The sequence below is a fragment of the Bipolaris sorokiniana genome, assembly GCF_000338995.1.
Source record: "Bipolaris sorokiniana ND90Pr unplaced genomic scaffold COCSAscaffold_11, whole genome shotgun sequence".
NCBI classification, from domain to species: Eukaryota; Fungi; Ascomycota; class Dothideomycetes; order Pleosporales; family Pleosporaceae; genus Bipolaris; species Bipolaris sorokiniana.
Window position 1 is genome coordinate 1,201,022 of NW_006911905.1, and position 20,702 is coordinate 1,221,723.

Consider the following 20,702-nt stretch of genomic DNA (forward strand, 5'->3'; position numbering starts at 1 on the left):
GGCAACAACTACCAGTTCACAGTAAGCAGCTCTTCGCACCCCCTTTACATCCCTACATCGCTACCTGTCGTGCCCAATTCTCATCTATCCGTCTCTTTGGTCATCAAGTCATTTCGCCTTACTCCTCAACACGCGCACTAAGGACGATTGCATGACCGAGGGAGTGGTGCTGTGTTAAATTTGGCTTTTACCACTCCGATCAATCGCTATGCTTTAGTTAACCCGCCGAATATCTGTTGAACATGAGCGCCGGGATCGCGTGCCCTTCTATGCACATTTGCGGACGCTTCTTCTGGAAAGGCGATGATCGAGTAAACCTCGCCTCGTCGATGCTCGATGCCACTGAGCCTGATACTAAAGATAAAGTTTTTCGTAAGAGGTGTTGCATACCAAGTGCATTCTATACTTGACCCCATTTCTGATGATCGCCTCGCGGAACTTCGAGAAGATATTCTTCTCTTTAAGGAGCTCGGCTTGAATACGCTCTTTGTTTGTAGGCGCAGCGGCAATCAGAGTTATAACGAAGCTGATTTTTATATTAAGATTCCATCAACAATACAAAAGACCATACCCAGGCTATGAAACTACTTGAAGAAGCAGGGATATACGTCCTCACGGTGGGTATAGTCCTTGTCATTTGTTGTGTGTATATACTGAACTGACCATATACGCTCTCACCAAGGCTGTCTCAACAGCATTGAATTCTATTAATCGTCTGGCTCCAACCAAGTCCTACAACCCCGAAACCATGACATCCTTCTTCAAGACAATAGATGTGATGGCTAGCTTTCCGAATACGCTGGGTATCTTGGCCGGTAACGAACTGATCACCAATGATGCTACGTTGCCCGTAGCAGCTGTTCTAAAAGCTGTCGTGCGAGAGACCAGGAAATGCTGGAGTATCTAAATACCGGTGATGATCATGTCTCGATCGATTTCTGGACGGTGAGTATTTTTTTCAAGAGTTAAAGGGATTTTAGACACTAATGCTACTACAGTGTAAAAACTACGACTTGAAGGAGCTTTCGGATGTGACTCGACTTGTGTATGACGACTTGGTAGGCCTTAATTATCCTGACATTGTTCGCACAGTCTGAACTTGTCGTGTAGCTTCACAGGTTCAGCGGCACCTCCATACCGATATTCTTGTCAGAATACGGCAACAAATCTAAGAAATTCCGCCTTCTCCACGAAACAACTGCCTTGTACTCATCCTTAATGAGCCACATCTTCTCTGGTGGATGCGTATATGAGTTTTGGCAGAATGCGAATGGCTATGGGTTAGTGGAGATGCTGAAACATCAGGGCGACAAGCAAACCACGCACACTGAGAGTACGATATATGAGAGACAAGAGACGGATAGGGGAACTTTACTTATTCTGAGAGATTTTGTCAACTACAAGGCCAGATTGGCTGAGGTTGGTAACATCGGAGTAGAAATTGAAGAAGAGAGTACTGAAACCGAAAAAGAACAACGGAAGACTGGTGCGGAAGTTACCGGACTGTGGCAGGCTAATCTTCACGTGCCAGAAGGCTGTGTTGACTGGGTTTCATCAAGGGAACTTATGGAAGGATAAAATTTACATAGTAATTTAGTCAAGGTGCTGGGAGGACCATATCTCTTCCTAAAACTAATATTTCCTCAAACATAGGGAATGAAGTACCACAAGTTAGAGAATCCTAATATTACTATACATCGTTACTTTATTGAATTCGGTCTCGTTACCTAGTAGGATGAATACCTGCTTAGTTAGGCTAGACTTTTCCTTACTAGCGCATAAAACAGTATCCTCTACTTCTAAGCCGAAGCGGGCGATTACGCCCTTTTGCCTTTCCATCATTGCCGAAATCCCGCAGGCATGTATACCAAAACATTCATGAGAACATGCGACCTTTCTATTACTTTGTAAGCTATCTAGAAGATCCAATCCATGTGGATGCGCTTCGCTTGTTGTCCTGCCTTCATCAACGGTCCTGGACGCTTGCAGCATTGCACCGCATCGCACCACAGCTCACCCGCCTTCTGAAATGGGGCTAGATCTAGGCTCTAATTCCAATGTCTCAAAACCTTGATGCCTCTGAACCATCGATCTTACACACGATCGTGTCTCCAGCGGTACCCGCAGCCTTGCCGCCTGAACAAGCTCACCAAGCCTCGCAGATCCAAAACACAGTCTCCACCTCGCCAACAAGGCCGGTAGATCACTCTCGGAAGCTGATCCTTCCGTGAATCTGAGTGACTGTGTTCACATGCTCTGTTGTAAAACGCAGTTTGATCCGAAAGCTGAAAACGTGGAACGACTAGCTGAAACCGCTACTGTTGAACGACCCCCGCGACAGCTCTCAGTCGAGTGGCGCACTACTTTAGCCACATGCCGAGGTTGCCAATGCTGCAGTAAAGTCTTGAATGCTTCCTTATAAGCTGATAAATCTTCTTGATATAGGATTTGGCGAGGTTTCCAGAGTTCGTCCAAGTATACCGCTTCCTGCCATGCTAGTGATCGCATTGATTGGATCATAAGACCATATAATCTTGCCAATTGGTCTCATGTATTCTACACGAGATCGTGGTTGTGGAGCCTGCTGACCTTTTGCCTGTTTTACCTACTCCACCCATGCCACACATCACACAAACAAGGCGCTCCAAACTCCGGCATTACATACCACAAAGCACGCTAGTGATGCCGTTACAACCGCCAACCTGTAGTCCTACCGCTCTCAGCTCCAGACTGAGGACGGTTCCGGGGAGCCTCATTCGACAGGGAAGGGCTCGTAGAATATGTCTCAAGAACAGACTGGCAGCTATCGAATGGGCTATTTGAAGAGCGGCATGATGTTTGATGAGTTCTTGGAAGGCAACTGGAAACATGTCTGCTTGTATACTATGAGTCGCAAAGTCTTGGACTACCATATTTGCCTCGGCAGCTTCAAATTAAGATGCAGCAGGCTATCTTATAAGAAGGGAGGATATGCCCTGGAAGATTAGACCAGAGCCTCATCATCATCTAAGCTTCTTCTCAGCGACGAACACTTATCTAATTACCTCGATTATTTAATATTATTCAGGATTTAATATATATATCCCGCCCTACGAAATCGGTTATCCAATACACACAACTATCAATATGAAGTCAATCCTCTTTCTTCTCCCGACAGCCGCATCGGCCGCTCTTATATCGTCAACTCAAAACGACGTCAAGAATGGCGGTGCATGCAAGGCCATGACCATTCTCTTCGCCCGTGGTACCACTGAGATCGGCAACATGGGCACCGTCGCAGGTCCGCCTTTTGTCTCTGCCGTCGGCGCAATGATGGGTGGAAACGTAGCCGTTCAGGGTATTGAATACCCAGCAGATGTACCTGGATTTCTTGTTGGCGGTGACGCCGGTGGCAGCAAGTTGATGGCGCAGATGGTTGGACAAGTCAAGGCAAAGTGCCCTGACACGACACTGGTCATGGCAGGATACTCGTAAGTGTTTCTTCTTCTCAAATTGCATATCTTCATGAGATTACCGAGATGTATACTAACAGTCCCAAAGTCAGGGAGGTCAACTCGTTCACAATGCAGCCGCCATGCTTAGCGCTGACGACTCTGCCTTTGTCTCCAGCGCTGTCATCTTCGGCGACCCAGACAACGGCCAGGCTGTTGGCAAAGTCGCTGCTGCAAACACAAAGGTTATCTGTGCAACCGGCGATCTTATTTGCGCTGGTCAGGCTATCATTCTGCCGCCCCATCTGTCGTATGGAGCAAATGCAAACGAGGCGGCCAAGTTCGTCACTAGCAAGATGGCTGGCAAGGCTGCTGCACGATCGGTCAAGGCGAGGAGCTTCACTGCATAAACGGTTTTTGCGGCTGAGATATCTTTTCCTTGCTTGTGCTATGTATTTAGATGTGCATAATACCCTGTTATGAGTGCTCAGACGAGTGCGGGCCAGCTCGTCATGTATACAAATGTATTTCTTAGATTCACGTCATGTTAGATATCCATGCACTCATAGATACATCTCTTCGAATTGAGAAGCGTGATTAGAGGCATCACTAGTAAAAATGTTCAAGATGAGAGGTGACTTCGGATGTCGTCAGAATCATGGCTCAGCTAAATTATATACACATCTCTGACTTCCTTAGACTAAGCCTGACTCTATTCCAGAGAAAGATTTTGTTCGTAAAGGCCGAGACTATATGCCTTTACTTAATTCACAGGAACAAATACCCGATCGATATCAGGTCCCCACCCTCCATTGTTTCCTGCAATCTTAATCTCATTGCTGCCCTGCTTCAAGTCGACGTGCACAACTGAACTCCCCGGGTCGCCTCCGCCATGTGGAACAAAAGCGACCTTTTGCATCTTTCCATTAACTGTAACATCTGCATACCGTTGCGAGCTATCACCATTGAGATACTTAATCCTAAGCGTAGTGCGCGTGGTAGCCGAATACTGAGCATTAGCAAAGGTGATGACGCCTGATGATGTACCGCCAATATACCCCGCTGATTGCGAACCTGAGCAAGAAGAGCATGAGATTGTGCGTGCGCCACTAGCTAGTGTTGCGGACTCGCCCTCGTAGGAGTTTTCGGTGGGTCCGGCAGTCATGGCACCAGTGCTGGGATTGATGATCCAGTTCACCGCGTTCTTCATGGTCGCAGTTGTGCCGGAGATTTGCAACGGAAGCCAGATGTACGTGCTTCTCATGAGGTTCTCGCTGTGCCATCGGTCGCCCATGTACATGAAACTGTTGCCAACGGGAAGGACAAAGGTGGTTTGAGACGCGTATGTGTTGGATCCTGAGTCGGCGAACTTTTTCCATGCAGACCATGGACCAGAAAGAGAGGTTGAGGTGCTGTAGTAGTTGTCGTTGGGATTCCAGCCGGTAAGTTGCGAGGCAAACATGAAGTATACACCGTTGCTCTTGATCACGGCTGGAGACTCGTATTTTTCGGCCCATTTGTAGACGTTCCTTGTGATGTTCAGATAGTCGTCGGAAAGAGCATTAATGCGAAGACCGTTTGCGCGCTACTTTCGTTAGTAACATGTAGATATCGAGAAGCCATAGGGAGATTCGTACATCCTCTGTCAGCAAATAGCCCTTTCCATCATCATCGACAAACACACCCGAGTCTCGGCTCTCGAATCCAAGCGGTCTCTCACTCCGCAGGTAAGTATACTTTCCGCAAACGGTGTCGCCAATAGCTACGCCGATTTTGGCATCTTTGTAATCAGAGCTATCAATGTGCATCCAAAGCAGGTATTTGCCGGTTTTCTTGTTGTGGATGACTTTTGGCCGCTCGATGACGCGGTTGGGGCCCGTGTCTCCGGATGCGGTGCGCGAAAGTATAGCGCCCTCATAAGTCCATTCTACAAGGTTGCTCGAAGAGTAGCAGTTGATGTTCTGGAAAGAACTGCCATTTGTTTTGTCTTCACCAACCCTTGGAAGATGTTAGTGGTGGCTCAGACTATGCACTATGCTGAGCCATCTAGCGTACCAATACCACTTTCCGCCATCTTTTATTATACCCCCACCATGAGCTTGGATATGTTGGCCGATGTTTGTCTGGATACAACTTAGTCAAAGTCGAGTCCATGCTGATGTATTGACATACTGCCGTCCACGTGGCCCCCGGTACAATTTGCAGCGAGGCGGTCGCGACTGAAGCCAAAAGGCTCAGACCTGCGATACTGAAAAGGCGCATTATAAGGTCGTGTGATGCAATCCGCTATGGCAACTCCACGCAAATTCCGGGGCACACTGAATTTATAGTTTTTTCGCTTTGTTGGGAGCTCATTGACGGAACGTAAGACTGCGTCTTAGGCGGTCACGAGTAAAGCGCATCGTTGCAATAACCCAGGGGTTGTGTATTGCAGGGTCGATTACACCACCCTAGCTCGAGATTAAACCACAAATCAGCCTCTTGAAATCAAGAACTCGGATTTTAAACTTCTACTCCTGACTGTTCGGGCGTAATCTTTACCCGTAAAATATAGCCGGGGCAGGGATCGACAAAAAGATGGTGGGGAAGCGCTAGTGTAGTATACTTGAAGAGAGCTATTCTCCGGGATCGAGCTCATTTGAGCATTCGATAATTGTATCCACCCCTGCCCATAGCGTACCATCGCTTTTCTGCTTGGTGGTATATTAATCCGCGTCACACAGGATTGCCGAGCGTTGAAAACACACGTGATGACATCCTTGCAAAGATCTCGGGAGCTTGTCACCGAGTAGTAACCCATCCGATATGCAGATCATCGCATGACGTCGATTGCATCAATACGAATTTAGAGTGTGAAACCTGAAGAGGCAGGTCCAAGACAAACAGACGTTGCTAAGCTATTTCAAGTGCAAAATTGGCTTAAAAAGGTGAGGGGTGAGTCGTGTACATATGCATGTGATTGGCATACTGACCATTGCGGTACATGGGCAACAGATCAAGCAACAGTGGAACTTGCAATATCCAAAGATCAATAGCGGGTGAGAAACTACGTATGGACTAGCACTGGTATTAAAAGGCATGATTGGTGCAACTAGATGGCAGCACGCCGCTTCCTGCTTGCGCACTTTCGTCAGGAGAACAAACTGCCTGCCAATATCACGTACGTATGATGCCTATCGTGTAGTTTGTTCGACGCGCGCCTCTTTCCACTTCTATTGCTCGCAAAGCATTTGAAGCGCGTGTGCACTCTCGAGGATAAATGCGACTTCCGAATTTGAGTACAGTAATGACATACTGCTGAACTAAAGATAGTATTCGGTAGCCCACGAGCGAGCAGGGGTAGCGTGGTGATCTTACTCAGAATGTTCTGAAGTCCTTACACCTCGTACCCTTGATCGTGTGCCTGGGAACTATGTAGGCCCTTTCTCGCAGTAATGTCCATGCGGGCTCGTGTTATAGATCTCGATCAAACCACAAGGTATCAAGAGATACGAGACAACCCGTAGTCCATTGAGTGATATAGTGTGGCTGTTGGTTACGGCGCAGTGTCCGTGGGGTATGAAGGGAAAGGCTCATACATGCTGGGGTGTGCGCACGACTGAGGAGCCATCTCGAACTTTAAATTCATGCCTCGGAATCGCGCAGCCTGCACAGCTGGGAAATTTGGATACAGTCAGCACTTTTTTGTAGTCCTTGTCATGCTGCGTCGTATAATCGAGGGAACAGGCCTGGTTAGCGGAAGAAGCACTCGCCATCAACTTTCCCTCATTACATGCGCTACGATGAGCGATGTGTTGAAGCCTCAAAGGTTTGCACAACTCATAAATCAACTAGCTATGTTTAATAATGCATTTCAAAAAAATTCGACGAATACCCATGGATTTTACTTATATTTTCAAAGACACCAAGAATTTAAAATGCATAGTAAGAGAAGCGGCCGATGCGTCATCATGAAGCGCTACGTACGATATACACTGTTCAGTATGCAAAGGTCGACATGCCTAGGACAATTGCAAACGTTTCTGTGATGTGGTCGTTTATTTTTCAATCGCTAACAAACAGGATAAGTAGTCTTCAAGTGCTACTTTGTGTCGACATAATCATAGCAAACCTGACTGGTCTCTCACTCAAGGTAAAGTATGCATAAAATATGTGGTTTCGGGACAGAGCAGCATGTTCATAGTGTCCTACCGCAACAGGCTTCCTTCACAGTATACAATGTTATAATTCACCATGGACAGGCTACTGTGCGCTTCGACTCTGTGCATTACAAATGTCAGATACTGAGTTATAGAAGTATTCATAGTAGCTCGACAATGTACCAGGTACCCTCTATATCTATCTTTCCATCTTTTTCCGTATTCTTGCATTCATCGTCTGGCCTTGCCTCAATCACCCTTGTTTATCATAGCCAACTCAACCTTCGCCATGCGCTACCTTCCTTACCTCCTCGCAATACTCGCTATTTTAGCTGTATCAAACGGCATGGAATTCCATGAACCACCAAAAGTTCACTCAACCACGAATAGTGAGGAGAATGTGGCACCCGCTATAGTTGAAGCAGACCAAATTAAGAAGATTTTAGAAAAAGGTCAAATGCCTAGATCATCGGATGTAGCCTTGATTGTTGCGTTGACAGCATCTATCCTACTTTTCAGTAAAGATTAGGAGGAGTACTATCTTATCAGCGAGTGGAGAGGGGCATCTCATTGATACAGATGTTAGGTATGGATGACTCCTTGGTGGTCGTTGGCACGACTTAAGATGTTCACGCGAGCTATATTCCAATAGCAGATAGAATTGAAGAATTGAAGAGTTTTTTAATCTAATTGGAGAAAAATAGACTAGGATACGGTGTTTAAAAGCGGTGTTCCAGTGAGGAATTGTGAATGAAATGTAGGATGGAGACCCGACTAGGTTTAGCGCTGTCTGCGGAGTTCTCGGAGGTGCCAAGAGAATGTTTGCATTGTTTGCAGCCATTCCCAAAAATCCCCAAGACACTGGTTGACGTTGTCAACCCAGCAAAAACTGGTCACAGTCATGGCGCCTTCTCGAGCATATGTTCCTTCAAGGGCACTGATCCGAGCCCTCTCGCGGCCGCAGCCTAGAAGGTGTCCGCTCGCCCGACCCCTCCCAGCCCAGTTTCTTCGTGGGAAACGCTCTAAAGCCACCAAAGATGAAAAAGTACGCCACAATGCCGATGTAGAACCAAGCCCATCGGTACTGGAGCGTATTAAGGGCTCGCGATCCATATTCGATGACGATGAAAGGATGGATAAAGCAATGCGCCCATTATCCGACGCTGAACTGGAGCGCGAAGATCTCCCCATCATCAATTGGTACGAACAGGATCTGGACAAGGGCACACCCCAGCGCCTCATCGAGCGCATAGCAACTGTCGAGGATCGCAAAAAGGACAAAGAGATGTACACCATGATAGAAGAGTCACAAAAGAACCCCGAGTACGACGATGCCAAACTGAACCGGCGCCTCATCGACAGCCTCCTCTCGAACCCAAACTTCGCTGAGTTGACGGAAGAGCTGAAGGATATCAAACAGAGCATCAAATCCAAAGAAGAGCTTGAAGCCATGGACGAGGAAGATGCACTCGAGGCTGAAGCAAGTAGCAAAGAGTTCAATGCAGGTCTCCGAATGGCCACACACGAGGCCATACAAGAGCTCATCGACGACCCAGATATCGGCGATGCAAAGGCGGACTTACAAGAAGTCATTGACAAGATGCCGGAAATGGAGGATATTGACAGCCCTGAGTTTCAACAAATATTGCAAAAGGCTATGGCTAAGCTAGAAGGCAACGAGGCTATGAAGAAGAAGATTGCTGCGCTGGACCAAGATATAGACGATGCAGAACTGGAGGAAGAATGGGAGCAATACCAGAGAAGCACCAGCGATGCCATCGTTGAAGCCGAAACGCCAGATGACGATCTTGCCATGCCAACACCAGAAGACATGCAGGATGTGGACAAGCTTCTGCATCAGATGCGCGATGTCATGAAGTCACTGGGCGGCGACTCCAACCTCGAGGCCGAACTCGATGCAGCACTCAGGGAGGACCCAACAGGCACACAAGATCAAGAAGGCGTCTTCGAACGCGAAATGGATCCCGAAGAACTAGCCGAAGAACTCAAGAAGCTCGCTCTTTCTAAAGCATCGCAGCCCCCACAGATCGAAGAAGAGGAAGAAGAAGTACCTGCCGAACTACAAGCCAAGGTCGACAAGATCATGGAAGATCCCAAACTGATGGAGAAACTCATGTATATCCAAAAACTTATCTCAGAACATAAGCCGCAGCCAGGCGACTTGACAACTCTTGCGCACGAGACGGCGCCAGATCCATACGAGCTCGATGACAGTCGCACTGCTACACTCAAGGAGCGCATGGTCATGGCACGTCAGGACCCAGAACACAGCACTGCTCTCGACCGCCTTTGCGTCCACCTCCCACCCCCATTCAATATCTCGCCTGCCCTCAAGTCCTTCAATCAAGCAATCCAGTTTGCGTACATTGGAGCCAACGACGATATCAGACGTATACTCTGGCGCTCGTACCAGAAAGCACGCTCGTTGCCAACTTTCCTACAAAACATCAGTGATGAGGCATGGGATATCTTGTACTATTCCCAAGCCGTCACCTGGAGTAGCAATCAAAATCGACAGAATCATCTCAAGATTCTCCTCGCAGACTTGAATAGTGTTGGCAGGGATGGACCACCTACACATCCCAGTACGCTTGCAAACGGAGGTGCAGAGTATTAAGCTCTCTTGCGAGAAGTTGTACCCAAAGAACATTGTACGATAGAACAACAAGTAGAATGTGATACCCCCTTCCAATCAACCACCATGACATGTAACCCCTGCATCAATTATCCCCCCTCTTCAAATCCTCCACCTTAGGCCTCTCATACCAACTTTCATGCTGATAATCCTTCTTGGGGCCCTGCACCTCATACCTCACCATAAATCGCTCAATTCTCACCCCTCTAAACCGAAATTCACACGTATTCCTGTAAGTATCAGGATCGCACCAATGGTACCCCTTTGCCATCCACCCGCTTTCCTTACTCTCGGGCGCATAAAACTCCCACGTATTGAACAGCGTGCCTACGCTCTTGTTGTCTTCGGAAACGAACCACGCGGTGATTTTGTCGCGGGTCTCCGAGTACCGGTATACGTAGCGTCGGGTTGCGGGGAATGAGAGGCCGCTGTCTGAGGTGAAGGTGCCGTTTTCAATGTAGAGATATTCTGCGGAGTAAAGTGCGGTATCTGTGGGCTCGCGCGGATGGAAATGCGCTGTGCCGGTGAAGATGCCGCCTGGGGTGTTAGTATGGGATTCGATTCTGCGGTGGATGTTCCAGACACCCTGCATGGCTGTGAAGACGGCTGCTGCGACGAAGCGCGCGTTTTCAGAGGATGCTTTGATTAGCTCGGCGACTTCTTGGACAACTTCTTTGGCTTGGGGCCCGGTGTTTGCGCCTTGGTAGCGTGAGGGAAATGCGGGACCGGTTTGTTTGCCGTTGAAGGCGGAGTCGTCGCGTGAAAGACCTGCTTCCCGTGCGAATTCTTCAATTAGGCCGACGTAGTCTGACATCCAGAATTGCGGGACTTGAAGGGGGTCTTTCTTCATGGCTTCGCGCATGTGCTTTGTAACGTCTGGTTTGTAGATTTCACGGTCTGGAGATTCGAGAAGCTTGGTTGTTTCCTGCTTGGCCCAGGTTTCTGCGAGAAGACGAGCTTGGGTCTCCATTACTCCCCAGTAAGGTCCTTCGTAGAATCCAACGAAGCCAAGGGTGGGGAATTTGTTTGCGAATATGGAGCCACGTGAGAGGATGAATGGTATTCGTGCATTTGGTAATGTGTCTTTGTCGTTTAGCACTTCCCTTACTTGGGGGTCAAGCCAGTCGAGGTCAGTCTTATATCCTGTAGCTTCAATTATACCAGTTACGTCAGTGAGTTTGCTGGTGCCCTAGTAGACATCAGTGATGCTGTAAATTCATAGGAACGAGCAATCAACTTACAGCTGCCTCCTTCTCAGGGGCGTGATACCACGGCTCGTACTGTTTTAGTTCAATGTCAAAAAGTTCGCTTTCCGACTGCTGATTGACCTTATCTACCCAACCCTGCACTGGGACAATGATTCCATCTCTTACAAACTCCATATACGTATCCGTGATACCAGTATACCCAGGATGTCGCATGAGCTCCGGATCGTATGTGAGATCCGGATACCCGAAATCACTTTGGTCACCTCCTAAACTCAACCTCAGAAAATCATGACCTTTTTTCGCCTTCTCAGGCGGGACAGTGGCGATGGCTGCTGTTATCTCTCCATCACCGCGTCGTGACAGGTTGTAGAGAATGAGATCAAGAGGAAGAAATTTTGGCGCTTGATTGAGTTTTCCATCTTGGTCTTGCGGGTCTTGGGGCAGGTATCGCTGCAGGCAATAAAAAGGCCGATTGAAAATATGATAGACTGTACTTGAAGCATGAACAGGCTTTTCTTTACTAGGCGAATGCCTTGCATTTGAAATCTGAAAGGCCGCTTGTGATGCTGCTTCTGAGCCACTAATGCCCCCTCCAATAACAGCAATCTTTCCACGCCGCCCACTCAGCTCAGATACATTGCGAAAACGAGAAGAGTGTTGAATGTTTGAAAGATTTTTAGATGCTGAGGGGTCGAAGGATTTGCAGGGTTTGCCAAAGAAGCCGCTTGCGATGATGAGCCGGTCGAACGTGATGGTGGTGTGCTTTCCGAATCCATCATCACTAGTTACCTTCCAAGTCTGGTTGTCTTGTAGACGCGCATCGACGACGCGCGTTCGGAGGATGATATTTTCAATGATTCCAAAAGTCTCCGCATAAGTCTCAAGGTATTTCCCAGCTTGCCAAGCCTTTGGGAACATGGGCGGTGCATTTACACCAGATTGTAGAGCGTCTGGATCAACGGATTTCCACGAAAGATCAGGAAGAGCCACAGTGAATCTGCTGAGGTTTGTTCGCATATCTGGACTGCATTTATCGCCAAATCCTCCCCGCTCATCCCTCCACATACCGCCAACCCGCTCGGCTCTCTCATAGACAGTGACAATGTATCCGGCCTGTATTAATGTCTTTGCAGTGACCAATCCTGCGGGGCCGGCGCCCACGATCAACACTGAGGTTTCTGAAGGAAGTGCCATTGCAGGTGACCCTTTGTGACGTAAAGGATGTGTCCAGTGCAGAATGGGAGATTGAAAACACCTCAAAGGTTGGATGTGAGACGAAACCGTGTTATAATTGTAAAAAGGTGGAGCAGAGTAAGACGGTGTTGAGGTGCTTGATGCTAGTGTTCGAGGCGCTAAACGAATGCCCCTCGAAGAATTGACCAATGAAAACATAGTTGAACATGAAGCACGATAATAGCTGCAGGAACGACGTATGGAATAGATTTTATTCAGTGAGTATACCAGAGTTAATGAGAGTGTCTTTCATTGCCTGGAATTGCGTTTTTCCATGCTGCGATAGAGTTAGTGGACTGCATAGGCGCTGTGATGCTGTGAAGAAACATACGGAGACGAGGTATCGAATGTGGCCCTAGAGAGCGATTAGCTGGGGAACATATCAAGTCATGATTTTTTGCATACTAGGTCAGTTACTCGACGATGTTGTTCAAACTCTGATCTTGCAAACTGTCGCATATCCTTCCTTGCCGCTTCATCGGGGATGTTGGCCGTACTCCGAACAATGTCTCGCCACAATGCCAGCACGCGCTGTCGCTGAATGAACTGCATAGAAGTCAGCCCCTTTCGGTTCGCTCTTACGAACATGCAAGTATCACGTACGTGGTCGAGGCTAACAGGACTTTTCCCTCGAGCGCCGAGCCGAGACAAAGGCTTGGACGCTACTGTCGCATACCTTCGCAGCATGCCCTCGATGTGATTCGACAAACACAATCTACCTGGACTTGAGGATGCAGAGATACTGACTAGAATGGGTTTTGGTAGGATGAACGAGGCTCTTCACACTGATGCAGACTGACGTAAAGAGATGAACTAGACCGCGATGGCGCTAGATCCGTAACGACGCCGACGTGGGACCGCGGCAGACAACGACTCGCACTCGAGATCGGATGGCAGCGCGTAGCTAGGCTTGTTGCCCATAGAATACGTGGTTGCACATAGAGTGATAGATACCAAGATATTCAGTGTTCCATGTATAGGGAAGTTGGACAATCACCGCCTTCCGATTTTTCTTTGTACGTATACTTCGAATCAAAATGACGACCTGCCCCGCGACGCGTTCCCCACAACGCGCCCTTCACCCCACCAGCAATGTACACGCACAGGGGCCAGTCGCGAACCACTCACCTTTGTTAGGTCAGCGCGGTTGAACGAAATAATTGTTCTGGCGGTTCAATCAGGCAATCATCGTCCAAGCCACCGACTATCTCCAACTAGTTTAAAATAACCAAGACCTTCTCCGCCAATCCGGCTGAACAGTCCCTAAACAATCAACATGCCTCAAGCCGTCCAACGCACGCTTATGGTAAAAATGCTGTTCGAAGACGAAATTGTCGGCCTCAAATCCTACAAGTCAGCAAATCAACCATTTCCACTAAAACTCGATCTCATAACCTCAGCCACTCAGCTCAAAGAAGAGGAACTCCAAACCTGCATCGAGCTCGTCGAGCAAACGTCCGGGGACGATTACCGCGCCTCAAGAATTGGCTGGAACACGCGCAAGAAGCGAGAAGAAATGATGGACAAGGACATGATATACCTGCTCGTCCGGCAAGCCAATACCACCACAGTGTCTGCACCTGACCTCAAAGGCCAACAACAGCAAGTCGAGCAAGACACGCGCTCAGACAACAGACAATCTAGTGATCAAGAAACTGTCAGTTCTAAGAAGCGAAAGCTGGATGCATCGTCTCCCCAACCCCCCCAACTAGATGACCTCGAACAACTCGCTCAAACCTACACCTCCACCTCCTCCACCCCCACGCCTGCCCCACCACTCGCTTCCCCCAACTCCCCTATCCTTGGCTTCATCTCCTTCATGTTCACCTGGGACGACCCCCCACACCAAGACCGCGCTGTCGTCTACATCTACGAAATCCACCTATCCCCGCCCCTGCGCAACCAGGGTCTCGGCTCACGCCTGATGACCTTCGTCGAAGCCGTCGCGCGGGCCTGCAGTATCGAGAAAACAATGTTAACAGTCTTCGTAGCGAATGAGGGCGCGAAGAAGATGTATGAGAAGTTGGGGTATGAGAGGGATGAGTGTAGTCCTGTTGATAGGGTTATGCGGAGGAAGGTGGTGAGGGCTGAGTATGTTATTATGAGTAAGAGGGTGTGAGTCCATCTCAGAGACACGCGAATACGTTGAAATTGGTATCATTGTAATTGCCATACGGGATGTACAAAAAGAACAGAAAACGCGTTCCAGGTATATACACGCATCTATCGTAATCTACGAACGCGCAAACCCACAAGTCAAAAGACGCTTGACCTTCGACACTCCCCCCGTCTTCGCCTTCTCTTCCTCCTCTTCCTCACCGACTACGCGGAGGAAAACTTCATCCAGCGTAGTCGGGGAAACACTATAATACTCCAACCCCAACTCCTTCCTATTCGTCTCCAGCAGCTGAATCAACCCGGGAATACCCCCAAGATCTGACGCCGACTCCTTCGACCCCACTCTCGTCACATCCACATCAGAAAGCTTGCCATCCTCTTTGCCCACGTGTGCAGACTCCGTCGCCGCAGCTTTCAGCACCTTGAACCTCAATTGCCCGTGGCCACCTCCTCTAGACCCCCACTTATCAAACTGAACACCAGGAATGCTCTGCGCAACCCACTGCTTAACCTGCTCCATTTCCTCTTCGGTAGTCTCAGGCGCGGATTTCAAGACGAGTTGAACGACCCACGCGTCGCCGTATTGTTCACCGAGATCCGACACGGTGCCAAGCGCTAGCATCTTCCGCTTCATGATACCCACGCGCGTAGCAAGCTTGTCTGCTTCTTCCATCGAGTGTGTGGTGATGAGGAGGGCGCGGCCCGGGGCCGCGACACCGAGCAGTGTGCGCCACATTACTCGTTTGGCAGCTGCGTCCATGCCGCTTGAGGGTTCATCGAGAAGGAGGACGGAGGGGTTGCCCATGAGTGCGATGCCCAAGCTGAGTTTACGCTTGTTGCCGCCGGATAGTTTCGATGCGAGACGGTCGGAAAAGCGGGTCAGACTGGTCGCTTGGAGGATGGCTTCGACGCTGGCTTTGGCGTCGGAGACGCCGCGGGCGCGAGCGTAGAAGTAGAGATGCTCTGTAACGGTCATGGTGTCCATGGCATCGAATTGTGGGCATACTCCGAGGTTGCCTCGGGCAGCGGCGCGTTTCCTGACGATAGAGATGTCTTCGATGAGGACGTCGCCGCCGCCGTTGATATGAGTTGTTGGGTGGATATCTCCACGGATAAGTGAGATGGTAGAAGATTTTCCAGCACCGTTGGGGCCCAGAAGTGCGAAGACCTGACCTTGAGGAATACCGAATGTGATGTCGTTTACAGCGTGATTCGAGCCAAATTGCTTGTGAAGGTGCAGTGCGCGAAGACTGTCTTTGCATTCCTCAGCACGAGCAATCTCCGCTGCGACTGCAGGCGGTATGTTTTCCACATTCTCTTCAGGATTGTGTCGGCGGCTCTTGTCGCGGTTAAGGAATGGGGGTCGGTACCCAGAGTCCCACCAGACCAAAGCTATAAAGAGAAGGATGATTTGAACGATAAGATACAAGATCGGGCCACCGTAGACAGTGATAGCACCGGGATAACTTGGGATCCGGGTACCATCGCACAAAATACTGAATGAGTTGAGCGCTAGTAGCTGCGTTCTCAGCAAACTTGCCGAGGGCGAGATTATCGAGACCGTCCAGTGAAAGTAATCGATGTACGAGTCTATAGCGTAAGCAGGAGCGTAGGTGAGAATCGCCATGTATCCAATGAAATAGATGAGGTAAAGCGAAACCATGCCTCCAGCCGCGAAAGCAAAGGCTGCAAGTTGCGAAGTAACAACGATCGAAATAAGGTACGAGAAGAGAATCGCGCACAAGCCGTACAGAAAGAAGACGACGAAGAGGTATCCCGGCGCGTAAAATGCACTCGATGCCTAGGTCAGGGTCAGCGTGTGTTGCATTCGTGCATGTTTGATCGACTTACTGCGACAAAGATGATTGTTGTAACAGCGGAAATTATAAGCACAAATATAAAATCAAAAGCCGTGTATGCTAGCCACAAAGGCACAGCACGAATGCCGTTACTGTAATGCAAAGCTCGAACATTCCTCAACCGTTCTTGCGTGGGGTATAAAGCGAACAGGGCCGGGTAAACACACATGGCAAGGCCAAAGTAAAGTGTAAGTTGGAGAGTGTCTCCCATATTAGGAGCAAACGGGACAGCAAACTGCTGGTATTGCATCGAAATTGTAATGTTGCTAGCAATGTTGTCAAGCATGTTGAGTGTAATCAGGCCGCCAATGACACCGCCATTGGCGAGGTACGTCATGACAAGAGGTCCATTTTGATTCAGGAAGAAACCACCGGGCGTGATGTTGCGGAAGCGGGTCTGTACAAAGCCGTTGAAATCGTCAAGCGTATCCAAAGTGTTGAAGTCGTTCTCTCGAATACCAGTCCGTTGGATGATGGTCTCTACCGCGGGGCCGACAGTGCTGCGCGGTCCGATTGGAATCAGTAATTTTCGGCGACTGCTTGAAAGCGAAAAGATTTCTGGGTCGTTGGAAGCGGCGCCCGGGTCGCAACCGACAGCTTGGTAACCTTGAAGGAAGAGCGTGACCAAGCCAGCGGCAGCAATAGGAAGAATCAGTGCGAAGACATAAGGCCAGAAGTTGCGCTTGACGATAGTGACTCGCTTTTGTATAAGGATCAGTACTTGCTGGAAAAGTCCCGTACCGCGTCCTTTGCCCATGTCAAGCCTCTTCTCCGAGTCCGAAATGTTATCCAAAGGCGCATCTGCATCCTTTTCGGAATTGTCGGCATGCTCCACATCCATAAGATTATATTCCTTGACTTCTTCAGCGTTGGCGAGAAAAACATCTTCGAGGGTTGGTCCAACGATATCGTAATTCTTTACACCATGATCTCTCAAGACGTCCACAAATCTAGTCGCGGGGAGCGCATCAGCGAACTGGTACTGAACCATGCCTTCGGAAGGCGAAGGCTTCTTGACTGCATCAACAGGTGGTTTGACTGGAGCGCTCTTGGGATAAGTGACATGGTATCCAGCACCAACCTCATGCTTGAGCTGGACAGATGTGCCCTTAGTTTTGAGTACACCGCGGGAAAGAATGGCGACGTAATCTGCAAGAACATCTGCTTCGTCGAGGAAATGGGTAGTAAGTAGAAACGTGCGATCGCCACGCTCAGCAAGCAAAATTTCCCAGATCTTTCGTCGAGATAGGGGGTCCAAACCAGAAGAGACTTCGTCAACGCAGCAGACCTTGGAGCCACCGGTAAACATCATTGCGAGTTGAAGCTTGCGCTTTTGACCACCAGAAAGCGTGCTTGATTGCGCCTTCATCTTATGACCCAGATCGCAAGCGCGGATGAGATCTTCAATCTTGTCTTTCGAGTCGAACTCGCCAGTGGACTTGAGTTGGTTGAACAGGCGGACGTGCTCATAAACATTGAGTTCGTCCCACATTACATTCTTCTGGGGGCAGAGACCAAGACCACCAGTACCGTCAATCTCGATGGCGCCACTAGTGATGGAGTTGAGACCGGCAATGGCGTCGAGTGTAGTAGACTTTCCACTACCGTTTGCACCGAGCAACACCATGATTTGACCTTTGCGCGCCTTCATGCTGAAGTTGTCTACAGCAATAACCGTCTCTGGGGGCTTTACTCCAAACTTGGACAGGACATTTCTGCGGAACCAGCTGGGAGTCCAGTGTTTAGAAAAGTTTGTAAGGATGATATTATGATCCGGCGATGAAGTCGTAGTTTTCCTGTCAGCTGACACAGTACCGTAGAGCCACCGCTCGACAAGAGCACCAAGGAACGGGTATACAAAAGTTTGAATAATGGCGAAAACCCAAAAGACAATACCAGGAGTCGTCCACACGTGATCCTCGTATGCAGGTGATGCTTCAACCATGTTCATGGCGATAAGTTGTCTTTCAAATCGCGCTACGCAAATGGTGAAGAAGACGTAATTGATGGATGGAAAGATCAAACTGAGCACATAAACGGCGGATGTGCTAAACGGACCAGCAACCTGTGCAATGATGGCCAACAGGATGGGAATGATGACAATGGTGATACCAGATAGCTGTGCCTTTCTGAAGAACGCCGCGCCAAAGATGGAGAAGCTCGTCAGTGACAATCCAGCCAGAACGTGGAAGATGATCAAAATGATGGGATTAGAAGACGAAAAGGCCAGGGCCCAAACTATGGCTCCCATAATGACCCATCCAGGGAAGTAGATCATGTCAAAAGCGATGTGCATGGATAGGAGGCGCGCAAACTGCGTGTGCCATGCCTTCTTCGCAGGAGACATTGCTTCGACGAGCTGTGAGATGCCGCGTTCTCGCTCCTCGGCCATTTGTCCCGTGAGCTGGTATGTCACACCGCAGATGCCAATGTACAAGGCTGCGCCCATAATGTTAATAAGGGCGCCCATGAAGAGTGTTCGAATTCTATCGTCGTACTCCTTCTGGGTCTTGTCGGTATAGGGATACTCATTGGTCTCGGGAATTGGTCCAGATCCGTCCACAGAAGCGATGGCTTGATCAATGGCGCGCTGGAAGGGAAGAATATATATCTGAATGTCATTGTCTTTCTGGTCCACGTAGATGTTCTCTCCAAGGGCGCCGTCCGATCGAAGTGTATAATTCCAGGCCGGTCCTCGACCCTCATTTGGACTGGAGTAGAAAGAGGCAGCGCCAAAGCAAGTACTGGCGCCGCGCAATGAGCTCGCACAGGTTGTGAGTAGCTCCACTTCTGATCCTAAAGTAATAGCCTGCAGCCCTGCGTCACGCACAGTTGTAGATAGTCGGTCGATGACCTGGTCAATCTGACCACCAGTGTTGCCATTGTTTACAAAGACGACCTTGTCACGGCCGCCTTGAGCAGCAGCGAGAGCGTCGGGAAAGGATCGAATGGGGGACGCATTGCCGATGCCGAACTCAGAAGGTGGTACGAAGAAGTTTTTAGCGTAGGTGATAAAGAACATCTGCGTGCGTCATGGTTAGCCAGCGGTATGCTGTAAAGGACTCGAAGACATACAAAAATGATGGGAGCCCAGAATGCGCGCACGCTCGTGAAGAACCAGTGGCGCACAAAGACGACGCGTAGTGTCTTTTTTGTGAGGATCCATGTCTGGGTTGCGATTGCGCCAGCCATGGTGGATGTATATGCCCGCTTGGTGATGAGATGGGATGGACGGACGGACGATACGCCGAGTTTATGGCATAAGAGCACTTTGCTGCACTGCGTGTCCTTGTTGCAACCACAGTTCGTTGTGCTGCTGTCTTATCGCAGCCGTAGTTCGCTGTCCTATTGCTTTTATTGTAACCGTAGCTCGCTGTTCTGTCGCCTCTGTCGCAACTGTGTTTCGCTGTTCTACTGCCTTTGTCGCAACCGTGATTTAGTTGCCGTACCTAATTGAGGTATGCCTAGTAGGTATAAACCTGTTAAGAGTTGTACATATTTTTGGTAGTATTACTAAACGATTGGTTAGGATTCGAGAGTAAGGTCTCGGTAAGGTAAATGCTTACCTGAATCCTTTTCTGAGATAATTGATCTGATACGTTGTATAGCAAATAGAGAGAGAAAAAGTCAAGTCGAGTCGTATATGTCCGCTACGGGTGCGCTGGTGGTGAAGAGGCTGTGCGCTGGTAGTGAAAAGGTTATGCCTAGCCGCCAGTCGTCGCGATCGTGGTTGCCTTAATGTTTGGGTGTTTACTCTTTAGTTATTCGAGAGGCCGACAGCATCGCTCCTCACGCTCTGAAACAAGCAAAAAAAGGGTATCAAACAGAAAGCGGAAGGAAACGACTCAAGCAGGAAGAAAGAGACATGTCATTAACCAGTGGAGGCAAACTCGTGGGCCAATATCTCCACGTCGTAATCAGCGTATATGGCACGACGCCGAGCAGAAGACGTCTTGTCGAACGCCCTGAAAACGCACCATCCCTGTTGATGTGCGCGCGTTATGATCCCCATCAGTGTTGGCGTGCCGGTGGGGTGCCAAAGGCGCGCATGGAAAAAG

General features: G+C 49.1%; 8 protein-coding genes across 8 annotated transcripts; 4 read left to right on the forward strand and 4 right to left on the reverse strand.

The window, feature by feature from the left end:
• Positions 1–34: 34 nt before the first annotated feature.
• On the forward strand, positions 35–1,613 carry COCSADRAFT_201684 (glycoside hydrolase family 72 protein). Its single transcript, XM_007704292.1, has 6 exons — positions 35–311; positions 367–493; positions 544–617; positions 683–874; positions 999–1,058; positions 1,111–1,613. Exons 1-6 carry the CDS (start codon positions 243–245, stop codon positions 1,576–1,578), a joined length of 990 nt encoding a protein of 329 aa, XP_007702482.1. The 5' UTR covers positions 35–242; the 3' UTR covers positions 1,579–1,613.
• Positions 1,614–2,977: 1,364 nt separating this feature from the next.
• On the forward strand, positions 2,978–4,047 carry COCSADRAFT_38975 (carbohydrate esterase family 5 protein). The gene is made up of 2 exons (XM_007703970.1): positions 2,978–3,470; positions 3,541–4,047. The coding sequence occupies exons 1-2, from the start codon at positions 3,127–3,129 to the stop codon at positions 3,839–3,841; spliced, it is 645 nt and encodes a 214-aa protein (XP_007702160.1). The 5' UTR covers positions 2,978–3,126; the 3' UTR covers positions 3,842–4,047.
• Positions 4,048–4,065: 18 nt separating this feature from the next.
• On the reverse strand, positions 4,066–5,693 carry COCSADRAFT_147716 (carbohydrate-binding module family 35 protein; the record flags this gene model as incomplete). The annotated part of the gene is made up of 4 exons (XM_007704293.1): positions 4,066–5,016; positions 5,069–5,429; positions 5,487–5,554; positions 5,604–5,693. The coding sequence occupies 4 exons, from the start codon at positions 5,691–5,693 to the stop codon at positions 4,195–4,197; spliced, it is 1,341 nt and encodes a 446-aa protein (XP_007702483.1). The 3' UTR covers positions 4,066–4,194.
• Positions 5,694–8,439: 2,746 nt separating this feature from the next.
• Positions 8,440–10,259, forward strand: COCSADRAFT_229048 (uncharacterized protein). The gene has a single exon (XM_007704294.1). The coding sequence runs from the start codon at positions 8,472–8,474 to the stop codon at positions 10,206–10,208; it is 1,737 nt and encodes a 578-aa protein (XP_007702484.1). The 5' UTR covers positions 8,440–8,471; the 3' UTR covers positions 10,209–10,259.
• A 52-nt stretch (positions 10,260–10,311) lies between these two features.
• COCSADRAFT_94904 (uncharacterized protein) lies at positions 10,312–12,628 on the reverse strand (the record flags this gene model as incomplete). The annotated part of the gene is made up of 2 exons (XM_007704295.1): positions 10,312–11,415; positions 11,468–12,628. The coding sequence occupies 2 exons, from the start codon at positions 12,626–12,628 to the stop codon at positions 10,312–10,314; spliced, it is 2,265 nt and encodes a 754-aa protein (XP_007702485.1).
• A 250-nt stretch (positions 12,629–12,878) lies between these two features.
• Positions 12,879–13,255, reverse strand: COCSADRAFT_95278 (uncharacterized protein; the record flags this gene model as incomplete). Its single annotated transcript, XM_007704296.1, has 2 exons — positions 12,879–12,944; positions 13,073–13,255. The coding sequence occupies 2 exons, from the start codon at positions 13,253–13,255 to the stop codon at positions 12,879–12,881; spliced, it is 249 nt and encodes an 82-aa protein (XP_007702486.1).
• Positions 13,256–13,943: 688 nt separating this feature from the next.
• Positions 13,944–14,786, forward strand: COCSADRAFT_95475 (uncharacterized protein; the record flags this gene model as incomplete). The annotated part of the gene is made up of 2 exons (XM_007704297.1): positions 13,944–14,213; positions 14,346–14,786. 2 exons carry the CDS (start codon positions 13,944–13,946, stop codon positions 14,784–14,786), a joined length of 711 nt encoding a protein of 236 aa, XP_007702487.1.
• Positions 14,787–14,843: 57 nt separating this feature from the next.
• On the reverse strand, positions 14,844–20,146 carry COCSADRAFT_229062 (uncharacterized protein). Its single transcript, XM_007704298.1, has 3 exons — positions 19,720–20,146; positions 16,637–19,666; positions 14,844–16,586 (listed from the first exon to the last, which is right to left on the reverse strand). Exons 1-3 carry the CDS (start codon positions 19,834–19,836, stop codon positions 14,901–14,903), a joined length of 4,833 nt encoding a protein of 1,610 aa, XP_007702488.1. The 5' UTR covers positions 19,837–20,146; the 3' UTR covers positions 14,844–14,900.
• Between the last annotated feature and the right edge of the window lie 556 nt (positions 20,147–20,702).

What these genes read in the sequence shown, in the direction of transcription:
- COCSADRAFT_201684 (XM_007704292.1), top strand. Translation starts at nt 243, where the DNA reads ATGAGCGCCGGGATCGCGTGCCCTTCTATGCACATTTGCGGACGCTTC. An exon ending in CTTGAATACGCTCTTTGTTT is followed by an intron (nt 494 to 543) that starts GTAGGCGCAGCG and finishes TTTTATATTAAG; the next exon opens with ATTCCATCAACAATACAAAA. An exon ending in GACTTGTGTATGACGACTTG is followed by an intron (nt 1,059 to 1,110) that starts GTAGGCCTTAAT and finishes CTTGTCGTGTAG; the next exon opens with CTTCACAGGTTCAGCGGCAC.
- COCSADRAFT_38975 (XM_007703970.1), top strand. Translation starts at nt 3,127, where the DNA reads ATGAAGTCAATCCTCTTTCTTCTCCCGACAGCCGCATCGGCCGCTCTT. An exon ending in CTGGTCATGGCAGGATACTC is followed by an intron (nt 3,471 to 3,540) that starts GTAAGTGTTTCT and finishes ACAGTCCCAAAG; the next exon opens with TCAGGGAGGTCAACTCGTTC.
- COCSADRAFT_229048 (XM_007704294.1), top strand. Translation starts at nt 8,472, where the DNA reads ATGGCGCCTTCTCGAGCATATGTTCCTTCAAGGGCACTGATCCGAGCC.
- COCSADRAFT_229062 (XM_007704298.1), bottom strand. Translation starts at nt 19,836, where the DNA reads ATGGCTGGCGCAATCGCAACCCAGACATGGATCCTCACAAAAAAGACA. An exon ending in TCTGGGCTCCCATCATTTTT is followed by an intron (nt 19,667 to 19,719) that starts GTATGTCTTCGA and finishes TGACGCACGCAG; the next exon opens with ATGTTCTTTATCACCTACGC. An exon ending in CAACAATCATCTTTGTCGCA is followed by an intron (nt 16,587 to 16,636) that starts GTAAGTCGATCA and finishes ACCCTGACCTAG; the next exon opens with GCATCGAGTGCATTTTACGC.